The 27,388-nt window shown below is 36.0% G+C and overlaps 1 protein-coding gene across 1 annotated transcript; it reads right to left on the bottom strand.

The window, feature by feature from the left end:
- Window positions 1–1,977: 1,977 nt before the first annotated feature.
- Window positions 1,978–27,077, bottom strand: LOC109047492 (neuroligin-4, X-linked-like). The gene is made up of 6 exons (XM_042764422.1): window positions 26,833–27,077; window positions 19,074–19,700; window positions 14,632–14,784; window positions 7,008–7,193; window positions 5,126–5,915; window positions 1,978–3,703 (listed from the first exon to the last, which is right to left on the bottom strand). The coding sequence occupies exons 2-6, from the start codon at window positions 19,489–19,491 to the stop codon at window positions 2,851–2,853; spliced, it is 2,400 nt and encodes a 799-aa protein (XP_042620356.1). The 5' UTR covers window positions 19,492–19,700; window positions 26,833–27,077; the 3' UTR covers window positions 1,978–2,850.
- Window positions 27,078–27,388: the final 311 nt, after the last annotated feature.

Genomic DNA, 27,388 nt, shown 5'->3' with positions numbered 1-27,388 from the left:
GAGTGCTGTGGATTATTGTGATGTTTTTATCAGCTGTTTGGACTCTCATTCTGACGGCACCCATTCACTGCAGAGCATCCATTGCTGAGACACTGATGCAGTGCTACATTTCTACAAATCTGATGAAGAAACAAACTCATCCTAATCTTGGATGAACTGAGGGTGAGCACATTTACAACTATTCCTTTAACATACATATTAAACATTATGAAATATAAAAACAAGTGAGTGAGCGAATGAGTAAAATCTAAGTTTATTTAATTTTAGAAAAAGCAGCAAAAAGTCTCTTACATATATAGTATCCATCAACAAGCCTTTCAATGAGGCCAAACCAAATCCAGTCATATTCAGTGTAAAGTTTGAGGAAAGATTTAAAGAAGCAACATGATTCAGAGCGAGACTGAAACATGTTCATGTCCATCAGTACCCTGTTATACAGACGATTGAATAATATACTTATTGACCGATGATAATTCATTATTACTGCGTTGTGGATCCATGGTGAAGCTTCTGTTTCAGGAAAATAAAAACAATGTCTGTATACATTATTTAATGCTTAAAAAAACAGACCACAAGTGAGCAAAAATGGACAATGAAAACATAAATCTTCAAAAATCTTTATCAACATTTATAAATCATTATGCAAATGGTGCATACTGAGTTGTAGTTAGAGAAACACTATTATATAGAAATTAGAAACAGTATGCAAACTTCCTGTTTACAGATTACAATCACAGGAAGTTGAAATTTCAGCTCATCTCATATTTCTGGAAAACAACAAAATCACTTTAAAGTCGATGTGTGTCATTAATAGGTGGCCTGACGTGTCAACATCTGCCTCAGCCAATGACATGAGTTTGGGGGCGGGACTATCTGTGTGACTGACCAATGGCAGACGGGAGAGCGTGTTCAGGAAAGCAGTTCTTTTGCCGTTCCATTTGATGAGGTTTAAAGAGTAAGGAAACTATATTTGCATCTAAATTTTTAAGGTTTTTATAAAATTTGTTGCATTTTATGGAATAACTGTCACATAAATGATGTTTTGAAACATGGAGGGGTGAAGATGGCAAGCGTACATTCAGAACTGTACACGAGCAAAAGAAAAAGTCCCTAAAAGACAGTTTCATTGAAAGCAATTCTACAAGCTGCAGATGTTCTTTTTACAATTTATTCTATATGCTATATACACTAAAATAACACTATTCAGGCTGAGAAAGATTACTGTCAGATAAAGGCCGTCGCCACACAGATACGAGCTCTAAAAGGTGCTGCAAGCAATAATTTTAACACAGTAATGCAAATAAAATCTCACTACAACCTGGCAGATATCAGTGAAACACATGCTGTGAGAAATCTCAGAACTAGACTGCAACAAAAAAAAAAAAAAAAATCAGAAACCCTCTCCACCTGTCAATCATATCTTTAGAGGGCGGGGTTTAAAGATTTAACGATTTTGCAGCACCTTTATGATCTGACAGCAGATCCTCTCAGATGGCACAAGAGTTCCTCATTGCAACCTGATCTCGTGTTTAAAATGTAAGAAGTGACACTTCTGTGGCACAAGTTCTTTCTTGAATTCTTGAAAAAACACAGATACTAAATATGTTCAGAAATCCTTTTAAATCAGCCACAGTGATCAATACTTCTGCTGGTCATGGCTGCGGAATAGACACAATGAACTCCCATAAAGCACTGTTGTACATGACGCATATGGCTCACTCTAGATAGATAGATAGATAGACACCCTTGCAACAGTCTAGCAACCACCTAGAACACCCAAGCAATTGCCTAGCAAAACCCTAGCGACGCCCTAGCAATTGCATAGCAACACTCTATCAACCACATAAAACACCCTAGTCACTGCCTAGAAGAACCTTAGCAATGCAAAGCAGCAATTAAAGGGTCAATTTGTGATGACACTCGACTGCCTAGCATGAATTTAGAAAATGGAGTGTCTGCTCAAAACTGAATCCCAGAATACCATAGCAACACCCTAGCAACAAAACATAGCTGAAATCAGCAATTAAAGGGTCATTTAAGTGATGTTAATTTCGACTGCCTTACAACACTCACCTAGAATACGCTAACAACTGCACAGCAACAACCTAAAACATCCTAGCGACTGCCTAGCAATGCCCTATGCGTGCAACTGCAGCTGCATAGCAACACTCTATCAATCACCTAAAACACCATAACTATTGCCTAAAAAAACCCTATGCTCTAGCAACACTCTAGCGACCACCCTGAATACCCCAGCAACGCCCGAGTATCTGCATAACAACACTCTAACAACCACATAGAAACACCCTAGCAACTGCCTAGCAACTCTCTACTGACCACCCAGAATACCCTATCAATTGTTTTAATTGTCTATCTATCTATCTATCTATCTATCTATCTATCTATCTATCTGAAAGACTGCATGGCCTTCATGCCTTGAAATTTCAAGTTTTTAAACTTCAAGCTATTAAATCCACTTCAAACACCCGACGTAATTATGACTATCAAGTAACAGCAAAAATCCCCCCCCCCCCAATCTTTGTTTACCATGTATTTGCAGGTATTTGTGCTCCAATGCAAGTGTTTAGTGATAAATCAACTCACATGTTAACCAGGAAATCAGGATGCAAATAATATTTCTTCATTTACTATACGTAATCATATTATTTTGAAAGCTTAAATCGCTGTACCATGAATGAGAAATATGATTACATTCACTGATCACATTATACAGGTTAATAAGTGTAACGTTACTTATTTCATAAAAGAGTCCGTAACAAAATAACACCCCCAGTATTTGTGTTCAAGCACCCGGCTGCGCATCTAAATAGTCTGCCGACTTACGACGAGTTATACTCGCGTCGTGGAGTGTCCGTGCGGGAGGCCCGTGCTGCTCGGAGTGCTGTTCCCGAACGCGTTGAACGGGTTGTGATACGACGGCTGCATGCCAGCAAAAGAGCTGGGAATCATAGTGATGGCGTTCGGCGTCATCAGTGGCACGTCGTTGGGCGAGCGGCGCAACGTGAGCGCGTAATCCGGAGGACAGGTCAGCTGAATCATGTCGTGGCCTTGCAGAGAATCGCAGTCGTGATCATGATCAAGCTGCTTCATCCGCAGGGACAGCTCTTCGCTCGGCACACGGGGAATGTCGTTAGCGAGATTTCTTGGTGGACTGTGCCTGCGACTCGACTCCAGCCGGTGTTTGTCCTTCTTGTAGTAGAGCGCCGCAAATGCCAGGATGTTTAAGAAGAGCAGAGACGCCCCGACGGCGATCGTCACGCTCAGTTCGGTTGAATAATCTCGCGCTTCGATGATAACCGTCCCGTCGGCATGCTCGGATGTCTTCTGCTGATCCGACATCTGTTTGGTGTTGGCAGGAGGAGCAGGTGGATGGCGGGTGGTCGAAGACCAGAGTTTGTTGGACAGGCGTTTGGTGTAGGAGAATGGCGTCGTGTCTTGTGGTGGTATTTTGGTCGTTGATGAAACGTACTGGAAGAGTTCGTTGATGTTGTGTAGGTGCGGCACTAACTCCAACCAGAAGGCGATCTTGGTGGCTCTGTAGTGGTCACGGACGCGAGGCTTCAGGCCGATGTGCAGGTACAGCTGGTCTTTAGGGTTGTACTTAGACCAGGCCACCTCCTCAAAGCGGTTCGGTTTAGTGTGGATGAACTTTGTGTCTTGAGGAACCGGCTGATTCGGGTCTCTGTGAAGTAAAACAAAATGCGTTAAATTAGTACCATCTTTACAATTGTTGCTTTTGCTTTTTTTTTTTCATTCATTCATTCTTGGAAAATATTGAAATGACGATCTGATCAGATTCAGCGATTAAAGTTCAGTTAGTGAGGTTAAGATTGACTGCTTAGCAAAGCACTTGCAACTGCATAGCAACGCTCCAGAATACCCTAGCAACACTGTAGCAACAAAATAGCTGAAAGCAGCAATTAAAGGGTCAGTTAGTGATGTTACATTTGACTGCCTTGTATTGCCCTAGCAACTACATAACAGCACTCTAGCAACCATACAGAATAGCCAAACAACTGCCTAACAACACTCTAGAGCTTATAGATGGCATCACTGAATCAACAATGAACCGACATTAACTGATAAACTGACTGTTTTCTATTGTCCTCTTGCATTAACAGCCCACGCTTTTCCTGTTTAACACTGTAAAGCTGCTTTTACACAATCTGTATAAAGTGCTATATAAATAAAGGTGACTTGACTATCGCAACAAAAATATCCTAAAATCAGCAATTAAAGGGTAAATTAGTGATTTTAGTGAAATTAGACGTTTAATTGTCCAGCAAAGCCCTAGCAACTACATACCAACACTCTAGCGACCATCCAGAATAACCTAGCAAATGCCTTACAACACCCTGGCAACAAAATAGCTGTAATCAGAAATTAAAAGGTTAAATATTGATGTTACTTTTGACTGCCTAGCAATGCCCAAGCAACCACCCAGGATACCCTAGCATCTGCCTAGCAACATCCTAGCAACCAAAATAACCGAAAGTAGCAATTAAAGCTTCAAATAGTGATGTTACTTTTGACTGCCTAGCAACTGCAAAGCAACACTTTAACAACCACCCAGAATACCTTAGCTACTGCCTAGCAACACCCTAGCAATGAAAATAGCTGAAAGCAGCAACTGAAGGGACAATTAGTGATGTTACATTTGACTGCCTAGCAACACCCTAGCAACCACCCAGAATACCCTAGCAACTAGACAGAATACCCAGAATACCTTAGCAACTGCCTAGCAACACCTAGCAATAAAAACAGCTGAAAGCAGCAATTAAAGGGTCAATTAGTTATTTTACTTTCGACTGCCTAGCAACACTCTAGCAACCACCCAGAATACCCTAGCAGCTGCCTAGCAACAAAAATGGCTGAAATCAGCAATTAAAGGGTCAATTAGTGATTAGTTCAATCTATCTAACTGTATTATTAATTTATAAACTAATATATTAATTTATCAATTTAAACACTTTTAAATCAATTTAAACAAGATAAAATCATCCTGCAGCCCTTTATGCATATTGCCAGACAAACGCTACAGGTGCTTAAGTATTTTCTGTGCTAATTAGCTTTATTAGTATGTAAGCCTCTGCATCTTACTCACCCAGTTTTGGCAAAGTTCGTCCAGTACGTCATGACCACGGCGCTCAACATTATGTCATTCTTGGAGAAGTTGCAGTTGAACAGATCTGTGGGGCCAATCATGGGAATGCCGAAAACGTACGGAAGCTCGTCTCCGTGTGCCGAATCGGCCCAGGCGGGCTTCATATCGCTCTGGCAGTGGTGATAAAAGGCATAAAAGTACGTGGGCGATCCGTACTGCGCGTGCAGATCCGCTGTAGCCACGGCCGGCGCCACCCACTGGTGATCCGTGAAAAGTGCGACCAGCGTTTTCCGCCGCATCTCCGGGTTTTCCCTGTCCGCCCAGTCCGTGTACATGAACTTTATGGTTTCCCGCAGGGTGTCCTTTCCTTCCGGGTAGCCGTACAAGTGGTCGACGAATTCTGAAATGGCGAACTCGAAGTCGTTGCTCGTTATTCTGTCCTCGCTGTCTAAGATCCCATCCACGAACTTGTACCCTTCGCCCTGATTGACTCCAAGCATTATATCATAGTTCAGGAACTCTCCCTGCTCCATGAGGATCTGTGGGTCGTCCGGAATGACGTCTCCGTCGATCACGGGTCCGAAGGCGATGTGGTATTTGGCGGGGGTGATGTTCTGCTCGATCAGCTCTTTGTAGTTTTTGTTTTGGAGGCACTCGATCAGCTCGACCGTGTCGTCTTCATTGCAGCCCACCTTCTCGGCCAGCATGCGCGTGTATTTGGCCGGCTGGTAGTTGACAGCCCAGCTGGAGAGAGCCGTCCCGCTCTGGATGATCGCTTTCTGAAACAGATCTGGGACACAACACTCGCTGTCAGAGTAATACAACATTTAAACATTTAAATATCATGATTATTTATTAGGACTGAAAAAACCTATATTGAAAAAAAATTACAATTGCAATTTAAAAAAAGTCCAGGTTTGCAGTGCTATTATTATATATGTCAATTATATAAATAATTATTATATTAATAATTGTGTGATTAAATATCAATATGCCTACAATATCTATCTATCTATCTATCTATCTATCTATCTATCTATCTATCTTATTAATAAATTATATAAAAATAAAAAACAATAAATATTACTTGTAATATTTCACTGTAAATTCAAGTATTTTTGACAAAAAATGTTTGCAATTTGAAAATTATTATTATTATTTAATTAATTAATTATACTACTACTACTACTACTACTACTACTACTACTACTACTAACAAAATTATTATTATTATTATTATTATTATTATTATTTATTTGTATGTATGTATTTAAAAATAATACAATAAAATACAAAATAATAAAATAAAATAATAAAAAAAGAAAGTACTATTACAATATTTCCCTGTAAAATTAAGTATTTAACAAAAATATATAATAATTATACTGTTATTTTACGTACATGCATACATACTGTAAAACGTACTGTACATGCATACAACTGTAAAATTACAATACTAAATGACAATATTTATGGATGCCTTAATCTCTTAATTTTTAAATGTTAAACCATCAAACTTTTATTTTGATGGAAGAACAGGGAGGGTTCATCTTGTACTATTCTAAACAATATCTGAAACTTTGTATTGCTAGCACTTCTCGTGTTTATTGCTTTCTTAAGATGAATGGCTTGTTGTATTTTTCATTTGTAAGGTGCTTTGGATTAAAAAATGAAATGAAAAACCACAGGGAGCCATTAAAGCTCCTCATTACAAGTTTGGGAAGATGGTTTACATGTTATAAACGATCAAAGTTCTGACAAGTCTGTGTGGAACAGCATTTACTGTGAATGTACTATGCAAATCATAAAGCGTGATTTCAGTATTCTGATAAATCCTGCAGCCCTATATATTCATACACTTCAGCTTAAGATCTCCAGTGACCTTCAGAGTAGTGTGAGAGGGTCAGCAGACTGACGCAGGAGGCTCCTGCTCCGGAGCCGAAGATGGTCACTCGCTCCGGATCGCCGCCGAAAGCCTGAATGTTCTCCTTCACCCAGCGCAGAGCCTGGATCTGATCCAGCAGACCGTAGTTCCCTTTGGCTGCTTGATCGCCAGTGCTGAGGAAACCTGAAACACAGAGACAGCTGAGAGATCAGCAAACGCTGCAGTGAACACATGTTTGGCGATCACTGGATTTTAGGCTGTTGGACACATACACACATCCATAAGAGATTGATCTGGGATGATGCATATTTCGCTACTGATTTAGAATCACTGAAATAACTAAAACAAACAATAAATAAATAAGTGACTAAAATAAAAGAAAACACACACACACACACACACACACATATATATTAGACATATATTAAAAAGACAAAACAATACATTTTTGTAAACTGAAAAAAAGTAATTTTATTTCAGTTATTTGACAAGGCTGCATTTCCTTTTATAGATCATCTAACAAAGTAGTAAACAAACCAAAATATAAATCAATAAAAACTACATTCAAAATTATATAATATATAGATTATGTAATTCATAAATAAATAAATATGCCTAAAATATAAAATTACTAAAACTTTAAAGTAAAATGAAAAAAAAAAAAAAAAAAAAAAAAATATATATATATATATATATATATATATATATATATATATATATATATATATATATATATATATATATATATAACAGTTATATAAAAAGTGGTGGGCATAGATTATTTTTTTTAATCTAGATTAATCTCACTGTAATCTTGGAATTAATCTAGATTAAAATGGCTCATTTGAATTCTGCCGAAGGCATTCAAATTATGTTCAATAAGATGTAGTTGTTAGTACTGATAAAGCTGTGCTGCACTCAAACATAGTAGTTTGACGACGACTCTTCCCCTGCGCTACATTGCTTGGCCCGGCATCTTCCGCATTAGCTAAGGGATGCTTTGCGTTTAGGTGGTACTTGAGATTGGAAGAACTCCTACAGTAAACTAATTAAGCATTGCACAAGTTGCAAACAACCTTACGCCTGTTTCACACATACTCCGTCTGCAGTGCGTATGCGTTGAATTCTTTTTTTTTTTTTTTTTTTTACGCACCCATGTTAACGGATTCACCGCGGTCCGTCAGTGCGTTCCAGGAGCGGTGCGTCTGCAGCAGTACCGAGTCTATTTTTGCTGTGCTGCATGCGCTGAATTAAAATGACAGCGCATTGTTCGCTGTAAAAATTAACATGGATTGACACGGAAATGCAGTAAATTTCACAATAAATGAATACTAATTAAAGGCTTCTGTGTTATACACGCAACACACATGGGGTTTTTGGCTAGGGTTTAAAACAAGAAACAAGAGCACCTTTAGATAAACGAGGCAACATGATATAGGCCTATGCACTTTTATGGAAGCAGAAAAACAAAGTTCATTAAGAACCGTGCGATTGCTTGTAATAAAGATTTAAATGGAAAAGGCACGAGAGTCGACTGTTTCTGTCAGCGGTGCTTTCATTTTAAATATTTGCGATATCCCAACAAGAAAAGTAGCCTAATTGTTGTGTTTAAATGTTTTGCCGCTTGCTTGAGCAGCTTATTATACAAACCTAGAAGTCAAATGCATGAATAATATGTTGTTTATATTTATTAAGTTTACACTAATGTCTAAAGATTGTTACTGTTCTGTGATAAGAGTCACATTTTTTTTTTTTTACATGGTTTGAAATATAGAATAATGAACAAATGTTGTGTTTGTGGACTAAACAGCCGCGGATCAGTAGCGGACTGCAAACGCGTCCTGTGTGAAAGCACACTCCGTACTGCTTCTGCACCACACACACACGGACTGCATTCGCACTGCAGACGGAGTATGTGTGAAACAGGCGTGAGTCTTGTCGAGGTTTTTTTTGGGAAGCTTGGTAATTTCACAGTAGGCATACACACAGGTTTGAAGACTCGTTCTCGCCCCCTACAGTGCAATTAGTCTAGGTATACATCCGCGCTAAAATATCACGGTGAAAGTCATCATAGCTTGCGTAGTATAGACCCAGCTCCCAACCCAACTTTGAGAATAGATTAACGGCGATATTTTTTCTATCGCCCGATAAGAGTCTCACGTTAACGCAGCACGTTAACGCCGATAACGGCCCACCACTAATATATATACTAAATTAAATTAGAATATTTATAAAAAATTATAAAAGCGTATCAATGATATTACAATATGTATTTCATATACAATATGAAACAAACTAAAAACATAAAAAAAATTGTTAACTGAAACAAAATACTAATATATATATATATATATATATATATATATATATATATATATATATATATATATATATATATATATATATATATATATTATTATATATATATATTTCGGTTAAGGCAACATTTCTCATTTTCATTATTCATACTTAACTAAAACCAACACTGAAATAAAAATACATAAAAATACATAAAAACTATTTAGACACATTAAATAATAATAATAATAATAATAATGATAACAAAATTAATTACTTTAAAATGAAAACATTAAATATGAAAAACAAAAATAAATTTAAATATTTATACAAAAAACACAATAACAACAACAACAATGCGTTTAGATTTCCTTCAGCTCCGGTACTTTCACCTGGACAAAAAACAAAAGTGCAGTGGATGCACAAGAGCTTGATTTCTGTATGTTATTTATTGATGGGCTTCATCCATCATGAGGACGCTGCATTATTAATTCCAGCGCCGTGCACAAATAAAAGGCGCTTTGGCTGACCTTCACCTGTGATGCATATATCTCCTGACTCCAGGCCAGCGCGTGATAAAGGTTAATTGAAGTCCTCGTCGGTGATGTAGGACTTTCGACTGGGCAATTTATTCCTGAGCAATAAACACACCAGAGTCCTTCAATGAGCCGTGCAGCCATTACCACAAAGGTTCGGATGCTCTACACCTCGGAAAGTGCCTGAAGCAGCTAAACGAGCTCTTTAACATCTGATGTCTAATGAGATGGATTCTGATGTCATCTGCTTATTCTGTGCCGTGAGGGAAGCAGCATTCATCACGTGCTAAACACGCCTCGTGTTGCTTGTTTTCTATCAGAGACGTTTTAAAGGTGGTTCAGTTCAGTTCAGGTCATGTTTAAATGTTTAGCGTTTTTCACGATACAAATCTTTGCAAAGCAGCTTCACAGGAAAGGAAAGTTTCTACATTAGATTCAGGAGTTTATCAGTGGTGATTATGTCAAGGTAAAGTTAATGACATGTATTCAAACTAACGTCGAACACTATTAACAGCAATGATTATTTGCAGTCAAACTTATAGGAAAAGTTGGTAGTTCAAATTAGAAGAATTATAACATATCATGCATATTCACCATTAATAAATAAATAAATAAATAAAAATAGGAATTTTGTTACTTAAAAATAATGCTAAAAGAAATCAAATTTTAAAAAGCATAAACTTATTTTATTTCATTTTAGCATTTTCTCATTTTCGTTTAGTTTAACTTGAAATACTAAAATAACTAAAACTAAATTAATTACAAGCATTTATTTGTAACAAAATTAAAATATGTAATCAAGTATAATCTACTTCAAAATATTAATAAATATTGACACCTTTGGACTTTTGAAACTATAGTTCTCTCCTTAAATATGAAGAGGTCTAGCAACAAATTAATGATTCTCTATTCGCTCTCCGAAGTCCCGATCTGAATCAAATGATTCCCGATTCGCTCTCAGAAGACCCGATCTGAATCAAATGATTCCCGATTCGCTCTCCGAAGACCCGGTCTGAATCAAATGATTACCGATTCGGTCTCAGAAGACCAGATCTGAATCAAATGATTCCCGATTCGCTCTCAGAAGTCCCGATCTGAATCAAATGATTCCCGATTCGCTCTCAGAAGTCCCGATCTGAATCAAATGATTCCCGATTCGTTTCGCTCTCCGAAGACCCGATCTGAATAACATAATTCCCGATTCGCTCTCAGAAGTCCCGATCTGAATCAAATGATTCCCGATTCGATTCGCTCTCCGAAGACCCGATCTGAATCAAATGATTCCCGATTCGCTCTCAGAAGACCCGATCTGAATCAAATGATTCCCGATTCGCTCTCAGAAGACCCGATCTGAATCAAATGATTCCCGATTCCCTCTCAGAAGACCCGATCTGAATCAAATGATTCCCGATTCGCCCTCCGAAGACCCGATCTGAATCAAATGATTCCCGATTCGCTCTCCGAAGACCCGATCTGAATCAAATGATTCCCGATTCGCTCTCAGAAGTCCCGATCTGAATCAAATGATTCCGATTCGTTTCGCTCTCCGAAGACCCGATCTGAATCAAATGATTCCCGATTCGATTCGCTCTCAGAAGTCCCGATCTGAATCAAATGATTCCCGATTCGCTCTCAGAAGACCCGATCTGAATCAAATGATTCCCGATTCGCGCTCCGAAGTCCCGATCTGATTCAAATGATTCGCAATTCACATTGGTATGTTGTTTTGTGATTTTTGATTAGAGAACCATCATTTCAGATCGGGACTTAGGAGTGCGGATCGCGAATCATTCAATTTGCGAACCAGCTCGAAGTTCAGATTTGAATCAAATGATTCGCGATCCGTTTGGAGCGCTTCGAAACCGTGAAACTTGATAGTTTAACTGATTCAGAGTTTCGAACAGCTCCGTTTCACCCACCATTTTGCTTTTTAAGATCATTACAAGTGATGTCAAGAATTGAAAATGAATGGCTCTTTTGATCTGGTTTTTGCTAGTGAACCGCTTGAACTGAATGATCGGAGTCACGAGTTTGAATCACTCGGAGCGCTTCCAGCGTAAATGACTCAATTGAATCGGTTCGTCTGTTCCTCTCTTCTCGTCTTCAGTCATGTTTACACGACACCCTCACTACTACTGGCTGAATTCACTAGTTTTATGACATTAACTGAAATAAACGAAAAGTATAATGGTAACAAATAAAATAGCCATATTTCCATTCCAAAGATAACATCCGACACTAATCTAGGTAAACGGTTTACTGCTAACTAGTGAATCTCTCCATTAATATGACGAGCTGCAGCTCAAAACACGTTAGATAGAAACATTGTGTATTATGTAGTAATACACAATTTGAGTTTATTTCAGCTTTGATCACAGAAATAAATTAGATTTTAACAGATATTCACATAGAAAACTATTTCACAATTTGTACTGTATCAGCTGATCAAATAAACGCAGCCTTCCTGAGCAGAAGATACTTTTAAACAGTAGTGTTTCATTCAGGATCAGTTCAGTTCTAACGGTACGGTTTTGCTCCGAAGCAGCATTTCAGAGAATATAAAGTAAGAAAGATAAAAAGAAAAGGGATGAAAAACTCTTGTCTCTTACAATGACCTGAGGATGTAATGGACTTTCAGCCTTCAAATGAGCTTCTGATCTTCTGAGTACTTCAGTCCCTTACACCCGTCTTTATGAAAGAAATATTTAGCCTTGAGATTAATGTCAGCTGAAAGGATGAGACGCTGCAGCAGGCTCACGAGACAGAGCTCGATCAAACAGATCCTCCAGACGCTGAGGAGTCTTTGTGTGGCTTTGTCTGGTGTCGTTTCTCCTCGGACCTCCATCCTCGAGTCCATCTGTCCCTGCCCATAAAAACACTCTACATCTGTGGATATCTCTGAAGTACTGGAGCCAGAGAGACGAGACGAGGATTTCCAGGCCATGCAGCCACATCCATCTAACAGTCTAAAACCAATCCAATTTGAGTTTGTGTACACTCCTATTTTTGAAAGAAGTCTCTTGTGCTTATTTGATCAAAAATACAGTAAAAATGTGAAATATTATTATAATTTAAAATAACTGTTTTCTATATGAATCTATGTTAAGATAGAATTAATTTCTATTATCAAAGCTTGTTTTTGAGAGTCATTTTTATTTTCTTCAGTGTCACATGCACTTCAGAAATCATTCTAATATGATGATTTGCTGCTTAAGAAATGTTTCTGATTATTATCAAACGTAATTATTCCACATTATTCCACCGGTGGTGCATTTTCAGACAATATCTGGTAATGCAAGTTAATTGTGTATGTGTTTGAGCTGTGAATGTAATGATGGACTCAATCCAGCTCAAGAGTATAGAGATGCTTTGTTCAAAATATTACAACATTTGGTACAAAAGAGCTGATGATAATGGCCAAAGGTGCATTCAGTCTGAATCTGAAGGCCTCTGCGATGTGTTTGGATCTTCCTTTCTTCTTAAAAGAGAGATGTTGTTGAAAGCAGGCTTTTTCATCTCTAATTCAGTGCCAAGAACCTCAGGATCTTCAAACAAACTGGCTTCAATATCTCGATGAGAAAGAGAGCCGGTGACAGCCTGGCGATTTGCTGAACTGTTCAAGGTCACTGCATTCAAGACTCACTAACAGCAGAAAAATATTCTCAAAAACAGAAATTAAATCTTCTGTGCCAAACATAAAATTAATATAAACTAGATGTGTGGATTTAAAATGAATGAATCATAACTCTGCACACTTGGACTGCAAATTAAAACACTTTGAGTGTGCGAACTGCTTTGTGTTCGTGCTTATAAGTATTCTTTGTGTTTTAATATGCATTAAAATCCTCACCGTGTTCTTCTGTTCAAAGAAACTGAATTATAAAAGCTTTATGTTTTAGTGAACTTGTAATATGAAACTTGTCACAACCTTCATTCTGAAAGTTAATAAAAGATCCTTTAATGAACATCTGAAGGCTTACATTACTGTGAATAAAATAAAAGCTTTCCACAGAAAAAAATACTTACCATATATGGTCATATTAAATGTTTATAAGATTTATTTAAGAAGTGTCTTCTGCTTACCAAGTGTGGATTTATTTGATCAAAAATATTGTAAAAATAGTGAAATATTATTTAAATTTCAAATATCTCTATTCTATGTGAATATCTGTTAAACTGTAATTTATTTCTGCGATGCACAGCTGTATTTTCAGCATCATTACTCCAATCATTCTAATCAAGGTTATTCAAATTAACTAAAACTAAAAACATGAAAAAAAAAAAAAATACTTGAAATAAAATAACCATTAACTAAAATAAAATAAATTATGAATAATATAAAAGATACTATAAACTAAAATAATAAAACACATTTTTATTACTTGAAAAAAAAAACATATAAAACATAATATATCTATAAAACATTTTTTTTTGTTACTAGAAGTAAAATAACCATTAACTAAAATAAAATAAATTATATCTAAAAAAATTAACTAAAACTAAAAACTATGAAATACATTTTTGTTACTTGAAGTAAAATAACTAGACAAAAACTAAAAAATTTAATTAAAAAAACTAATAAAAATTACAAAAATTTTAACTAAAATTAAAAAAAAACAACAACAATTTAAAATATGCATAAAAACTGTAGTATCTCAGTGATATTAAAATAAAATGGATGCTAATATGATGATTTGCTGCTCAAGAAACATTTCTGATTATTATCAATGTTGAAAACAATAATATTTTTGTGGAAACTGTGATACATTTAACGTTGAGTGACTCACCTAACACTCCTAGCCGGTAGTTCACGGTGACGACGATCACGTTGCCGTAGCTGGCGAGGATGCTGCCGTCGATCATGTTCCCCGTTCCCTCCACGTACGAGCCGCCGTGAATATAAACCATGACCGGCTTCAAGCCTGCATCGTCATGCGCATCTGAAACAGAAAGACAAATCACTTTATAATATAACCAACAAACACAGTCTCTTAAGGAAACAGATCAGGCTGAAATAAAAACTGTCATTTGTTTATATGATGGAAAAATGAATGTAAACATTGACGGATGAACTCTTCCGTGTATTCATCTCAGTCTGTGTGCATTTAGAGGAAATGTATTCCAGTTTTTGTACTGAATCGAGTCGACTGAGGTCATTACTGGGCGTTTCCTCATGAGCTTTTAGCTGCTGGTGTTTTATATCACTTCCATTAAGTCATTATGGTCTCCATTAGGCAGAAGATTTAAACCAGAAAACACTGCTGGAGAAAACTGGGCTTTCTGGATCGCATTAATTTACATCACAAGCATCAGAATTACATCATATCAATATCAGCATCTGCAGCAAATTCATGTTGCTGCTCAGTTTGAGTCTATGAATAAATTTAAGATGTTTTTTCCTCCATATTCTCATTATATCAAACTATATGAGCCATAAAAGCCTGATGCATCAATTATGATACAAAACATTGAACACATATGACACTGATTTTGTCTAAAGCTCAATTAGCTGTTCCATTTTAAATTAAATCGTTAGTTTTGTCAGTAATGATAAACAATACCTGTTTTTAATGTTTAGTTAATTTGGAGCATGCATTATGAAAAAAAAAAAAAAAAAAAAAGTTCATCCATAAGTTAACCCCTATTACGCAAACATCAATACAAATATTGAATAATAATAATAATAATAATAATAATAATAATAATAATAATAATTAACAACATAAATAAATGCATTTTTATTATTTACTTTCTTTCAAAAGTCTGCAACTAGTGTGTGGATTTGTTAATTATCTTACGAAGCCGGTGTTATTTTAATATAATTTAGATACTATTATGTTTTTTTGGTAATATTTTTGATTATATTTTATTTTTTATGTTTTTTGTTTCCACTTTAAATGTAAAGTTTTAGTTTTTTTTTTTTTTTTTGCACATCTGTAATTTTTATATATTTTTTTTAAATGTCAATTTGTTTTTATTTATAAGTTTTAGTTATTTTATTATTTGAAGTCAAACCAAATGGAAATTTAGAATGGACAACTACAGTAAAATAAAATAAAATAAAATAAAATAAAATAAAATAAAATAAAATAAAATAATAAAATAAAAATACTTTTTATTTCATTTATTTATTTATTTATAAATTAGTTTCAGTTAACATTTATTTTGTGTCAAGTAACTTTTTTAAATTTTATTCTAATGTTAGTTAACCATAATAACCCTGGAATGACTTAAAACCTGAGATGGACAAAACTTATGACTAACACTTTACATCTAATGTTTTGTTTGTCATCTCCGTTCATCATGCGTTTCATTATGTTCTGTTCCTCGAGGCGATGATGAATCTACTAGAACATCACAGTTTGGACATCAACTGCTAAATCATAAATCCATCTCCTTAGGGAACAAACAGCATATTCAGTTTCTGTCTATAAGAGAAACAAGAAGCGACACGCGCAAATAAGATCATGACAATCCCATGAATACATGGATATAATGATAAAACAGCTCCGTTCCAACAGCTACTGAGCGGCCTAAGTAGACAGCATGTTAATGCATCACAGACACGCTTCTGTTCCACATATTACAGCATCCTTTGTCAAGAAGTCAATCACATACTGCAAAAAATATTGCAAGGATAAAGCATGAAAACTGTTGAATAAAAATATAAACCATTCAATACCAAGAAATATGTATAAATAAAAATAAAGGTTTTATTACTTTATCCAATATTTGTGCTTGCTATGTAATTACTGTACATTCATAATTTGTATCCATATTTTAGCATAATTTTAGCAGCTTTGCAGCATATTGTTAAACTCAAATTTAAACGGACAGTGTTTGTTTTATCCAGCTGTATTTACTTGTGCAACTTATAACATCCAAGTGAAAGATAAAACACCAACATGTCAGAAAATAGTAAATAAATAAATAATAAAAAAAAAAACAGAATCACTGAGTTGTAAAAAGAATCACCCCCCTCCTAAAAATGACTTGTAAACTCAATCAGGTGCAGCTCAATTCTCTGTATGTATGTACTGTACATGTGGAAGAATTGACAATAAAGTAGACTTGACTGAACTCAAGCTGTGGACAGACACAAGTCAGGAGATGGAGACTGAAACATTTCAAAGTCTTTATTAATGCCCAGAAGCACAGTGAAGTCTATTATTAAGAAGTGGAAGGTATTTGGTTCAACACAGAGCCTCCCTGATCAGGACGACGCTCCAAACTGATGAAAGAGTCGGAGGAAACTGATCAGAGACGACGAGAGACCTACAGCAACTCTGAAGCAGCTGCAGGAGTTTATGACCAAGAGAGGTCACTGTGTGCATGAGACAACAATATCACAAATTCCCCACTAATGTGGCTTGTGTGGAAAAAGCCGCTCCTCAAGAAAGGCCACATGCAGTCAGACTGAGCTCTGCCAAAACACTCCTGGAAGATTCTGAGGCAGATGAGACTAAAACTGAGTTATCTGGCCTCAACACCAAACAACAAAATCCAGTCCAGCTCAGCATCCAAATAACAGCATTCCTGTTCTGGGCTGTTTCTCTGCAGCAGTCGGGATAGAAGGAGAAATGAATGGGGCAAAATACAGTCAAATTCTTGAGGAAAATCTGCCAGAAAGCTGATACTGGGAAGAAGGTTAATTCCAACATGACAATGACCCAAAGCACACAGCAGAACTGAGCACACAGTGGCTGAAGGAGGAAAAGCTGAATGTCTTGCACAACCTCGTCAGAGTCCAGACTGAAACCTCACTGAAAATCTGAGGAAGGACTAGAAGACTGCAGTCCACAAACACTCACCATCAGATTGAGCCGAACTTGAGCAGTTCTGCAAAGAAGAGCGAGCACATACTGCAGAGTCTAGATGTGCAAGAGACAAATCCCATCAGACTAAAGGCTGGTTCAACAGAACACTGACACGAGGAGCTGATCCTTTTCCAACTCAAGAACTAGTCAGGAACTCAAAAGTCCAGCTGCTCAAAGTCCACTCTAATGTCCTTGAGATGGACTACAATGCACATACGTAAAAAACTGAGTGAGTCGTCTGGCAGACATCTCATACCTGCCTTCTCTTGTCCTCGTTGTTCGTCCCGCCCCCCTCTCGTCTCCTGATACCTGATTGGTTATCCTTCACAAAGCACCCAATTACATTACAAAGAAATTAAAAAAATTCCAGGCCCAAACAGTTTAGGTTATATCTGAGCACATTTTTATACAGTAACTTACCTAATTATCCACAATTTTAAGCACAAACTTTATTTAAATATAAACCTGTAAAAGATTCCCACATGGGTCACAACATGTGGGTGTTTTATCTTTCAGTTGGATATTATAAGGTGCACTGAGTAAATACAGTTGGATAAAACAAAACCTGTGTATGTTTTCATTTCCGGCTGCAAAGCAACAAAATGTGATTATTTTAAAGGAGGCTGATTATTTTCTATAGCCACTGTGTGTGTGTGTGATATATGTAGTGTGTTGTGTGTGTGTGTGTGTGTGTGTGTGTGTGTGTGTATATATATATATATATATATATAAACCTTACATTAACTGTCTTGAGTGTTTCATTTACTCTGTATTTCTGTTAGCTATATATTTGTATAGTTTGAGTTATACATTTTAAAATTTGCAATAAACATTCCATTTATATCAGTATTTCACCCTATTATATATACATTCCAAACGTTTGGGGTCAGTAAGATTTATTTATTTATTTTATTTTTTTTAAAGAAATTGATACTATTATTCATCAAGGATGCATTAAATTGATCAAAAGACATTTAAAATGTTCCAAAAGGATTTATATTTCAAATAAATGCTGTTCTTTTGAACTTTCTATTCATCAAAGAATCCTGAAAAATAAAATATATCACATTTTCCACAAAACCTTCAGCATTGATAATAATCAGAAATGTTTCTTGAGCAGCAAATCATCATATTAGAATGATTTCTGAAGATCATGTGACACTGAAGACTGGAGTAATGATGCTGAAAATACAGCTGCGCATCACAGAAATACATTACAGTTTAACACATATTCACATAGAGAACAGCTGTTTTTTTTTTACATTATAATAATATTTCACAATTTTTACAGTATTTTTGATCAAATAAATGCAGCTTTGGTGAGCAGAAGAGACTTTCAAAATCATTTAAAATCTTCCCGACCCCAAACGTTTGATCAGCAGTGTGTGTGTGTGTGTTTTTGTAAGCCGTACCTTCCTCCGTGGGCACGTAGATGTTGAGGTACAGACAGTCTTCGCTCTGCTCGTGTACGTACGTCGCGACCGTGTCCAGGTTTGCGGTGAACCACACCGGCAGCATGTCTGTGAGCAGCAGCCGGTCCTCCAGATACTGCGGACACACCGGAGCGAACTGCGTGGCGTTCCTGATGCCGGGCCACGACGCCGGCGGCTCCGGGGCCTGAAACCGACGCTCTCCAGTAGGGGGCATCGCATAAGGGACCCCCAGATACTGCTCCACGGGGCCCAGGATCTCACTGGGCAGCGCCACGCGCAATCCACGCAGCTTCCCGTAGTTTGTGGTGACGGTGGTGAACTGTGCTTGCTGACAAACGACGAGCGTAACTCCCCAAACCACAGAGACGACCTGAAGAATCATTCTGAGACCAAACATGGTGAAAGCAGCAGAAAGCGAAGGCGTAATCCTCACAGATGTGTTAATCCACAGCGAGCGCAAACGCGCACAGATCCTCAGGCGAGCTCCTTCTGTTGATCCTGATGTTTGTCTGTCGGAGCGTCGGCCCTCGTGTTGATGGAGACGGTGCCTGCCATGTTTCAGAAACACAAGGATATCCTGATTTAATTCCAGTCAGATTGATCCGCCTGTGAGACAGAGAGCAGAACAATGAAATTATGATTTACACCAGAAATATACTCTATATGACTGGGCGAGATTCACTACATGTATAGTAGACCGAAATCTAAACAAGTGTTCCCAATCTGAGCTTGATATCTATGGAAGTCTGTTTCTGCCATGGGATAAAGAATTAAAACAAAATAATTGCATTGGAGTTGCACGAAATAAAGTCCATAGTCAGAAATGTGAGATATAAAGAAAATAATCAGAATTTCGAGATACCAAACTAAGAATTTTTTTCCTCACGATTCCAAGACATCTTCTTGCAATTTTGACTTTTGTCTCAGAATTCTAACTTTTCTCGCATTCTGAGTTAATATCTCGTTTTACATCTTCCGTGTTTTTTTTCTGTCACAGAATAAGAAAATAAAAAGGTAATTGTGACTTTTATCTCACAATTCTTAATTTTTCCTTACAGTTCTGAAGTCAGAATTTTCTCAGAATTCTAAATTTACATCATGCAGTTGTTACTTTTTTCATTGCAATTCTGTGTTTGTATTTTTAACTCTGACTTTTTTGTCTGAAATCTGAGTTTAGACCTTGTTTTGCATCTTTGTTTTAGGTTGTTGTTGTTTTTTCTGGCGTTGAATAATCACAAGTAATTGTGAGTTTTATCTCACAGTTCAAACTTTTTTCTTCACAGTTCCAAGTTTATATCACGCAAATCAAGCGAGTCATAAGTATGAGATATAAACCTTTTTTATCTTTATCTCGTGGTGGAAAACAAGCTTCCACAGATGATAACCTCAAATGTTGTGGAATTATTTTTTTTTTTTTTTTTTTTTTGTAGTTTTTTTTTTTTTACAATTATTTATAAAAATTTTAGCTTTACAACAACTGAAGTTAACAGGTTCAAAAATTTAATTAAAATATTAAAAAATCATGGCAATATGTACATACTAATCCTAGACAAAATAGAATCAGTAAGTAAATATTGCAATAATTTTCATGCTTTTATTTTGCTTCATCTTTCTTTGTCTTGTGAGTTGTGTTTATTTTAAATAGTTTCTCACTATTAAACTTCAGTTGTTAAAATGATAGTTCCTCTGATTGAAAAACAATCTTTTCAAGTTCAGAGCAAATACATAAATGTAAAGATATACACTAAATTATTATTTTTTTAAAAAAAGTAATACTTTTATTCAGCAAGGATGCATTAAATTGATCAAAGTTGACAGTAAAGACATTAATAATGTCACAAAAGATTTCTGTTTCAAATAAATGCTGTTCTTCAAAACTTTCTGTTCATCTGTGAATCCTGAAAAATAAAATGCATCACAGTTTTCACAAAAATATTGTGCAGTACGACTGTTTTCAACATTGATAATAATCAGAAATGTTTCTTGAGCAGCAAATCATCATATTAGAATGATTTCTGAAGATCATGTGACACTTTTTGATATATATATATATATATATATATATATATATATATATACCTTAGTGAGCAGAAGAGACTCATAGAGAGAAGAGAAAAATCATACAGACTCCAAACTTTTCTTCAAAAAGCTTGATAACCGTCAACTCATCTCTGGATGATCAAAATGTCTTCATTGGTTTGATACATTACACTGGACAGACACATTAAAAATGCTGTCTGTGGTTAGTACAAATATCTCTTCTAGCCTCCTGCAGGAATGAAAACACAGATTTGATTGCTTTAATATCTCAGACACATGTGTCTCCTGTAGAATCTCAAACAGCTTATCTGTGCATCAACCAACATTCACGAGCGACTCAAAAGCATCATTTAACAGATTCAACCCTGCATTTCAATGCATTTGTCACGACTTTGTAATGTCTAACAGTAACGCAAACCATAACACTGCGATTCTAATGTTGATGGAGCAGCTGTGAAAAAACACACTCAGCTTTGTATTTTCCATCCATTACAGTGAATGAAATGTTCAGTGGCTTCGCTGGCAGGGAGAAAAGTCCAGGCTCTCTAATAACGCGGGCCGTATAAATCTGGCACATTCATTCAGCAGTCATCTGAACGCTCAAAGCCATTAACAAAACTGTCAGCCAGACATCTGCAGCGCTTAGTGGGTGTCCACTTACGTAATGTTGAGCAACACGGCCATTCACAGCAAAAATATATTATTCATGAGGATCCTCGTCTTGTTTTCTGTCTAAACACCCTTACAAAGCATGAAACATTGACCTATACAAACACAACAGAATGAAATATTGAGGCTTATTTTCAGAGAATCTGTTGTGAATATAAAGATATTAACCATAAACAAACAAAATAAATCCTAAAAAAAAAAAAAAAAATGCAAAGACAAAATGCACAAAATTTGTGCATTTGTATTGCTGCCTTTTTGCCGAGAAACTATCTTGAATATAAAATTATTAAGCATAAACAAGTGAAATAAAATAAATTAAAAAATGCAAAGTCAAAATATAAAATTTGCTTCTTGCTTTATTAAGGAAGTTTAGATATTTGTACCAGACAGCAGGACAGAAATAAGAATAAATTGTGTATTTTTTCAGTGTAAACAAACTGAAGCAAAATCTCAGAAGAGTAACTATTAATTTGTTTTAAATTACATAAGGTTTAAGTTGTGCATTTGTGTTGCTGCTATCTTGAATATAAAGACATTAAGCATAATGAGAAAATAAAGACATAAAACTAAATGAAAATGAAATGCAAAGAAAAAATACACTTATATTTCGGATAGATTCTCTGACAACAAGCCAAAAATATCTAATTATTGCTTTAAGGATGTTTAGATATTTGTACAGAACAACAAGACAAAAAAATAAGATTCAGTTGTCAATGTAATATTCTTTTGCAGTGTGAGATGAATAAGAAGATTAACTTTTAATTTGTTATAAATTGCATTAAGTTTGAGTTCTGCATTACATAAACAACTAATGAGCTTGAATGAGTCAAATGGAGGCAGAATTCAATAAAGGTGCTGTATATCGTGTCTCTGTTGGCTGGTGTCAAAGCATCACGCTGTGTGGAAATTTAATTTTCAGGCATTTAATATTCTCATCAGTAGGATTCAGGTCCAACAAACACAAAACTTTTAATTAGTTTTCACACAAAACCTTGACAATCACAACCACACTGTTCTTGGCAGGTTTGGACGTGTCGCTGTTTTCACATTGTTCTTTCTCAAACGATGATTTCTGATTCCCTTCAAAACTAATAATGCTGCTTACTTACAGTCACAGTTGAAACACCGCTTGTGCTAAAACAAACTAGGAAATGTTTGAGCAGGTTGTTTGTGCGTTTCATGCATTCCTGCAGATCATCACCACGGTCATGGGTTTGATTCCCAGCGAATGCATGAACTGATCAAATGTAGAGTTTGAATGCAATGCAAGTCACTTTGCATAAATGCATAAAGACAAATGTGTTCCAGTTGAGATGCAGAAATGAATTTGGGATTTCCATTAGTTTTCACAGTCTTTTGTGATTAAAGTAATCTCCTCACTCTCAGGTCACACTTCCTCCAGTGAAAAAGTGCATCTCCTGTTGTCTTTCGCATCAAAATCCAGACACATATTTGTTTAGAGCTGTTTAAACGCTGCTTGATCTGTGCAGATTTCTCTCCTGATTCACACCAGAACACTTTTTCACTGGAGGAAGTGTTATTATGGATTATAGACTCTATGTATTTGAGTTAAAAACATACTTAATGCTGGATGTGGTTTCATCTTTTGTCTTCTCCCATGTTAACTGATGGACTGGAGTGCTGTGGATTACTTGTGGATTATTGTGATGTTTTTATCAGCTGTTTGGACTCTCATTCTGACGGCACCCATTCACTGCAGAGCATCCATTGCTGAGACACTGATGCAGTGCTACATTTCTACAAACCTGATTTTCAGCTAATGTTCATTATTGGCTGAACTATTCCTTTAAGGGAAAAGGAGTTTTACTATACATTTACATTACACATGACAGAGTCATTTCTAGCTATTCTGCTGCATGCAGCCTTGTACGTGCATGACCTGAACACTGCCATCTTTTCTCACAGACGCTCACGAGTCAATCACCTGAGCCAAAAATGTCATGCAGCACAGTGGTGTAGTTACAGCATCAACCAGCAGGGGACATCTGATGAACACAACCAGCCATTTGAATTAAATTAATGAAATTATATTGCATGCAAAAACCTCCAATTTATCTGGACAGCATGTTATTACATGTTCCCAGTAAGTGGTTGTGTGCATATATGATAATATTGCATGAGATGCATGCAACACAGATTAATATGCATTTGCTCAATTATCATATACTTAAAAAAATACACAGGCAACAGAAGAAGAAGAATTTTATGTATATAATATATAACATTAATACCTGCTATAAAACCTGCTTTATGAAGCTTGGAATAGAATATGTGTTTGAAGGAATAGAACTATTCATCCAAAATCAAACATTCTGTCAGTTTTTACTCGTCCTCATGTCAAATGCACGTTGTTATTATTTTCTGTGGAATACAAAAAGAGAAATTCTTCACACAGCTTTATTTATACAACAAAGCTCTCAAATCTCATTCTCATTAAGCTGTTATTCTTCATATCAACTACTTCAGAGCTTTGTTTGGTATTTTTAGCCATACGCTGAAAAGAAAATGGTGCAGAATTTACTTTGAAACAGTGTTTTTTTAGTTGCATTTAGATACTATATTTTATAAATATTACAAATCAGTTTTTATTTTCTGTATTCATTTTAAAGTTTTAGTAGTTTTGTTGTATGTTTTTGACATTTTTAGTAGTTTTAGATTAAAAAAAATATATATGCCTATATATTAATTTCTATTTCAGTTATAGCTATTTTAGTGCATTAAAATGACAATTATAATGAGAAATCTTTCTCAAAACTAGCTGCATTTTTCACAAATAGTTTTATAAAGTTATTTTTTTAAATATTTTATTTTGGTTCATATTTATTTTATATAAAATAACAAAAATGTTTGCAATATAAATAAATGGATTTGAAACCATTTTCACTTTGAAATTGCTAGTAAATTTTGAAGTGGAAGGACTTAATTATTATAATTATTATTATTGTTGTAAAACATGCATTAATAATATTTGTAAATATGACTTATCAAGCTAGTATAGTTAAATAAAACAATGTATTTAAAGTTTGACATACTTGGTCACAATAGAAAAATATTTTATGGAGACATGATGATGTGATGTGAAAAATGAAGGGGAAAAAAATCATTTTTGGGCCGAACATTCCTTTCAAACCTGAGGTAATGCTTGCGACTGTTCTTTTGTGACACTTTTAGAAACTATCTGAAGGGGCTGTTTATCCCTGCGGGTGGCCTTTCGACTCTACTCCTGTCTGCTGAAGCTTTGTGTCCATGCTGGACGCGTCTGTTCCTCTTGACACAGTTAATAATGATGCACCTGTAATTCACACACTCACGCTGCAATGCAAATCATCAGACAAATGCTGTTGATTTGCAAATCAACCTAATGCATCTCACCTATTTTAAAGATGATTTAGTCTTCTTTCACATTGCATTTCCATTCGTGCACCATGTAGATACTGTAGTACCACCTGCTGGTTTAGAGGTTTAATGTTGAGGATATAAAAAGATGCTCCATCTGATCACTGATGACCACCAGCAATACAATGCATAATACTAACATTAATGTCAATGCAAGCTAAATAAATCCTGTAAATATTAACCCTTTGACCCCCACTACAACGGTCAGGTCTTCAAAAGCCATTATAATCATCTAAACCAAGCACTCTTTACCATACTTACATATGGCTGTCCTCTTTATATTGTGTTTTTATTAATAAAAAAATACAAATAAAAAAATAAAAACAAGACTGAAAAGTGGTGATGCACCAAGAACCATTATTTTCCATTGCAGGATGTAATTCTCTCAAAAATATGATTTTGAAAGGGAAAAACATTGAGATACTAACATTAATGGCAATGCAAATAAAACCAAAACCTGTTTATATGATCAAGTGTACATTTTAACCCTTTGATGCAAATGCCCACTACAATGGTCAGATCTTCAAAGCCATTTAAAAAATGAAAATAGCCATAATTACATATGGCTATACTCTTTACAGTGTGTTTTTATTTAGAAAATCATGGCTGCAAAAGTGGTGATTCACCAAGAGCCTCTGGAATATTTAACACTATTTTCAACTGCAGGGTGTAATAGATGTGCAACTCTCCCAAAAACATCATTTTGAAAGGGAAAAATGGGAATTATTATATTCTTATCTTGGTAAAACAGAACATTGAGATACTAACATTAAGGGCAATGCAAGCAATCCAAATTCTCTGTATATATGAACTGTATATTTTAACCCTTTGATGCAAATGTCTATTACAGTGGTCAGATCTCCAAAAGCCACTATAATCATCTAAACCTCTCTTTCTCATACAGTAATTATATGGCCAAAACATGGATGAAAAAAGTGGCGATGCACCAAGATCCTCTGGATTATAATTTTCTGAAGCAATATAGATGTACAACTTGCTCAAAAGCATCATTTTGACGTGAGAATGGGAATCATGTGCTTATTTTGAATGCTAATGCATCATATTAAGATAATAATTAAGATATGATTAGATCATGCATCAGAGGGCTGATATAAGTGGGTCTTTGAATTAAAGCACAGGCCGTTCCTAATAAGTCACCAATGACACCAGCTATTATTGAGGTTCTGGAGCACCAGCTAAACCTTAATGCATGAAACGAGTGGAAAAGCTTAACATTTAAGGTTTTTTTTTTCTTTTCTCGAAAGGATGAGACATTAAAGCTGTGCAATCGATGTGAATGTGTAAATTAGGTTACTGAATCCCTCACAGATCTTACCTGCGTTACTGTCCTGCGACTAACAGCCTGAATAAACCACTTCACTGCCCTGCCACTTCCCCATGAGCTAAAAAACCAAGAAATGACACAAACATGGGCATATTTTCGACTGCATCGCTGGATTGTGACGCTTTCCTGACTCAAAGGATGGTTACGCGTATATATGATGAATAGAAAGTCGAGAAAAATCTGAGAGGAAAAAAAAAAACATCTTCATCCAGACACACGCAACCTGCGGGGAAATAAGAAAACGCATTATTAGCCACAGCTGCTTACCTTTAGATCAGCAAAAAAGGTGAAAAAACCCTTAAATCCGAGAGAGGAATAAAAACCGTCCGAACGCGTGAAAGATGCGGACACTGACGCCAGCGCACGAAATCTCCAAAAAACACCGAGAATATTCAGCGATTAAAATGTAAATAAAATGTGGATAAAATGTCTTTGCAACGGTGGAAATCATGCGTTTAATCCCACACACGATAATCTCGATCCTCTGATCAATTCCAGCGTCTCTCTCTCTCTCTCTCTATATATGTATATCCAACCCCAACTACGCCACAAAAGAAAAGCTTTCTCTCTCTCGATATAAGTTCTCTGAATCTCTATTTCTCTATATATGTCTCTCTCTCTCTCTGTCTCTCTATCTCTCTCTCTCTCTCTCTCTCTCTCTCTCTCTCTCTCTCTCTCTCTCGGGTTCGTGTCGAATGAGAATCACGGACTGACTGCATTAAAGCTCGGCCAGACATCTACACATGGAGAAACCTGGAGAACTTGAGGGATAACGGGACGCTGGGGGTCAGATGGAGACTGTAGAGAAATGCTGCTGGTATTT

Source organism: Cyprinus carpio, chromosome A9 (assembly GCF_018340385.1).
Source record: "Cyprinus carpio isolate SPL01 chromosome A9, ASM1834038v1, whole genome shotgun sequence".
NCBI lineage: Eukaryota > Metazoa > Chordata > Actinopteri > Cypriniformes > Cyprinidae > Cyprinus > Cyprinus carpio.
This window is presented reverse-complemented; position numbering and strand designations above follow the sequence as displayed.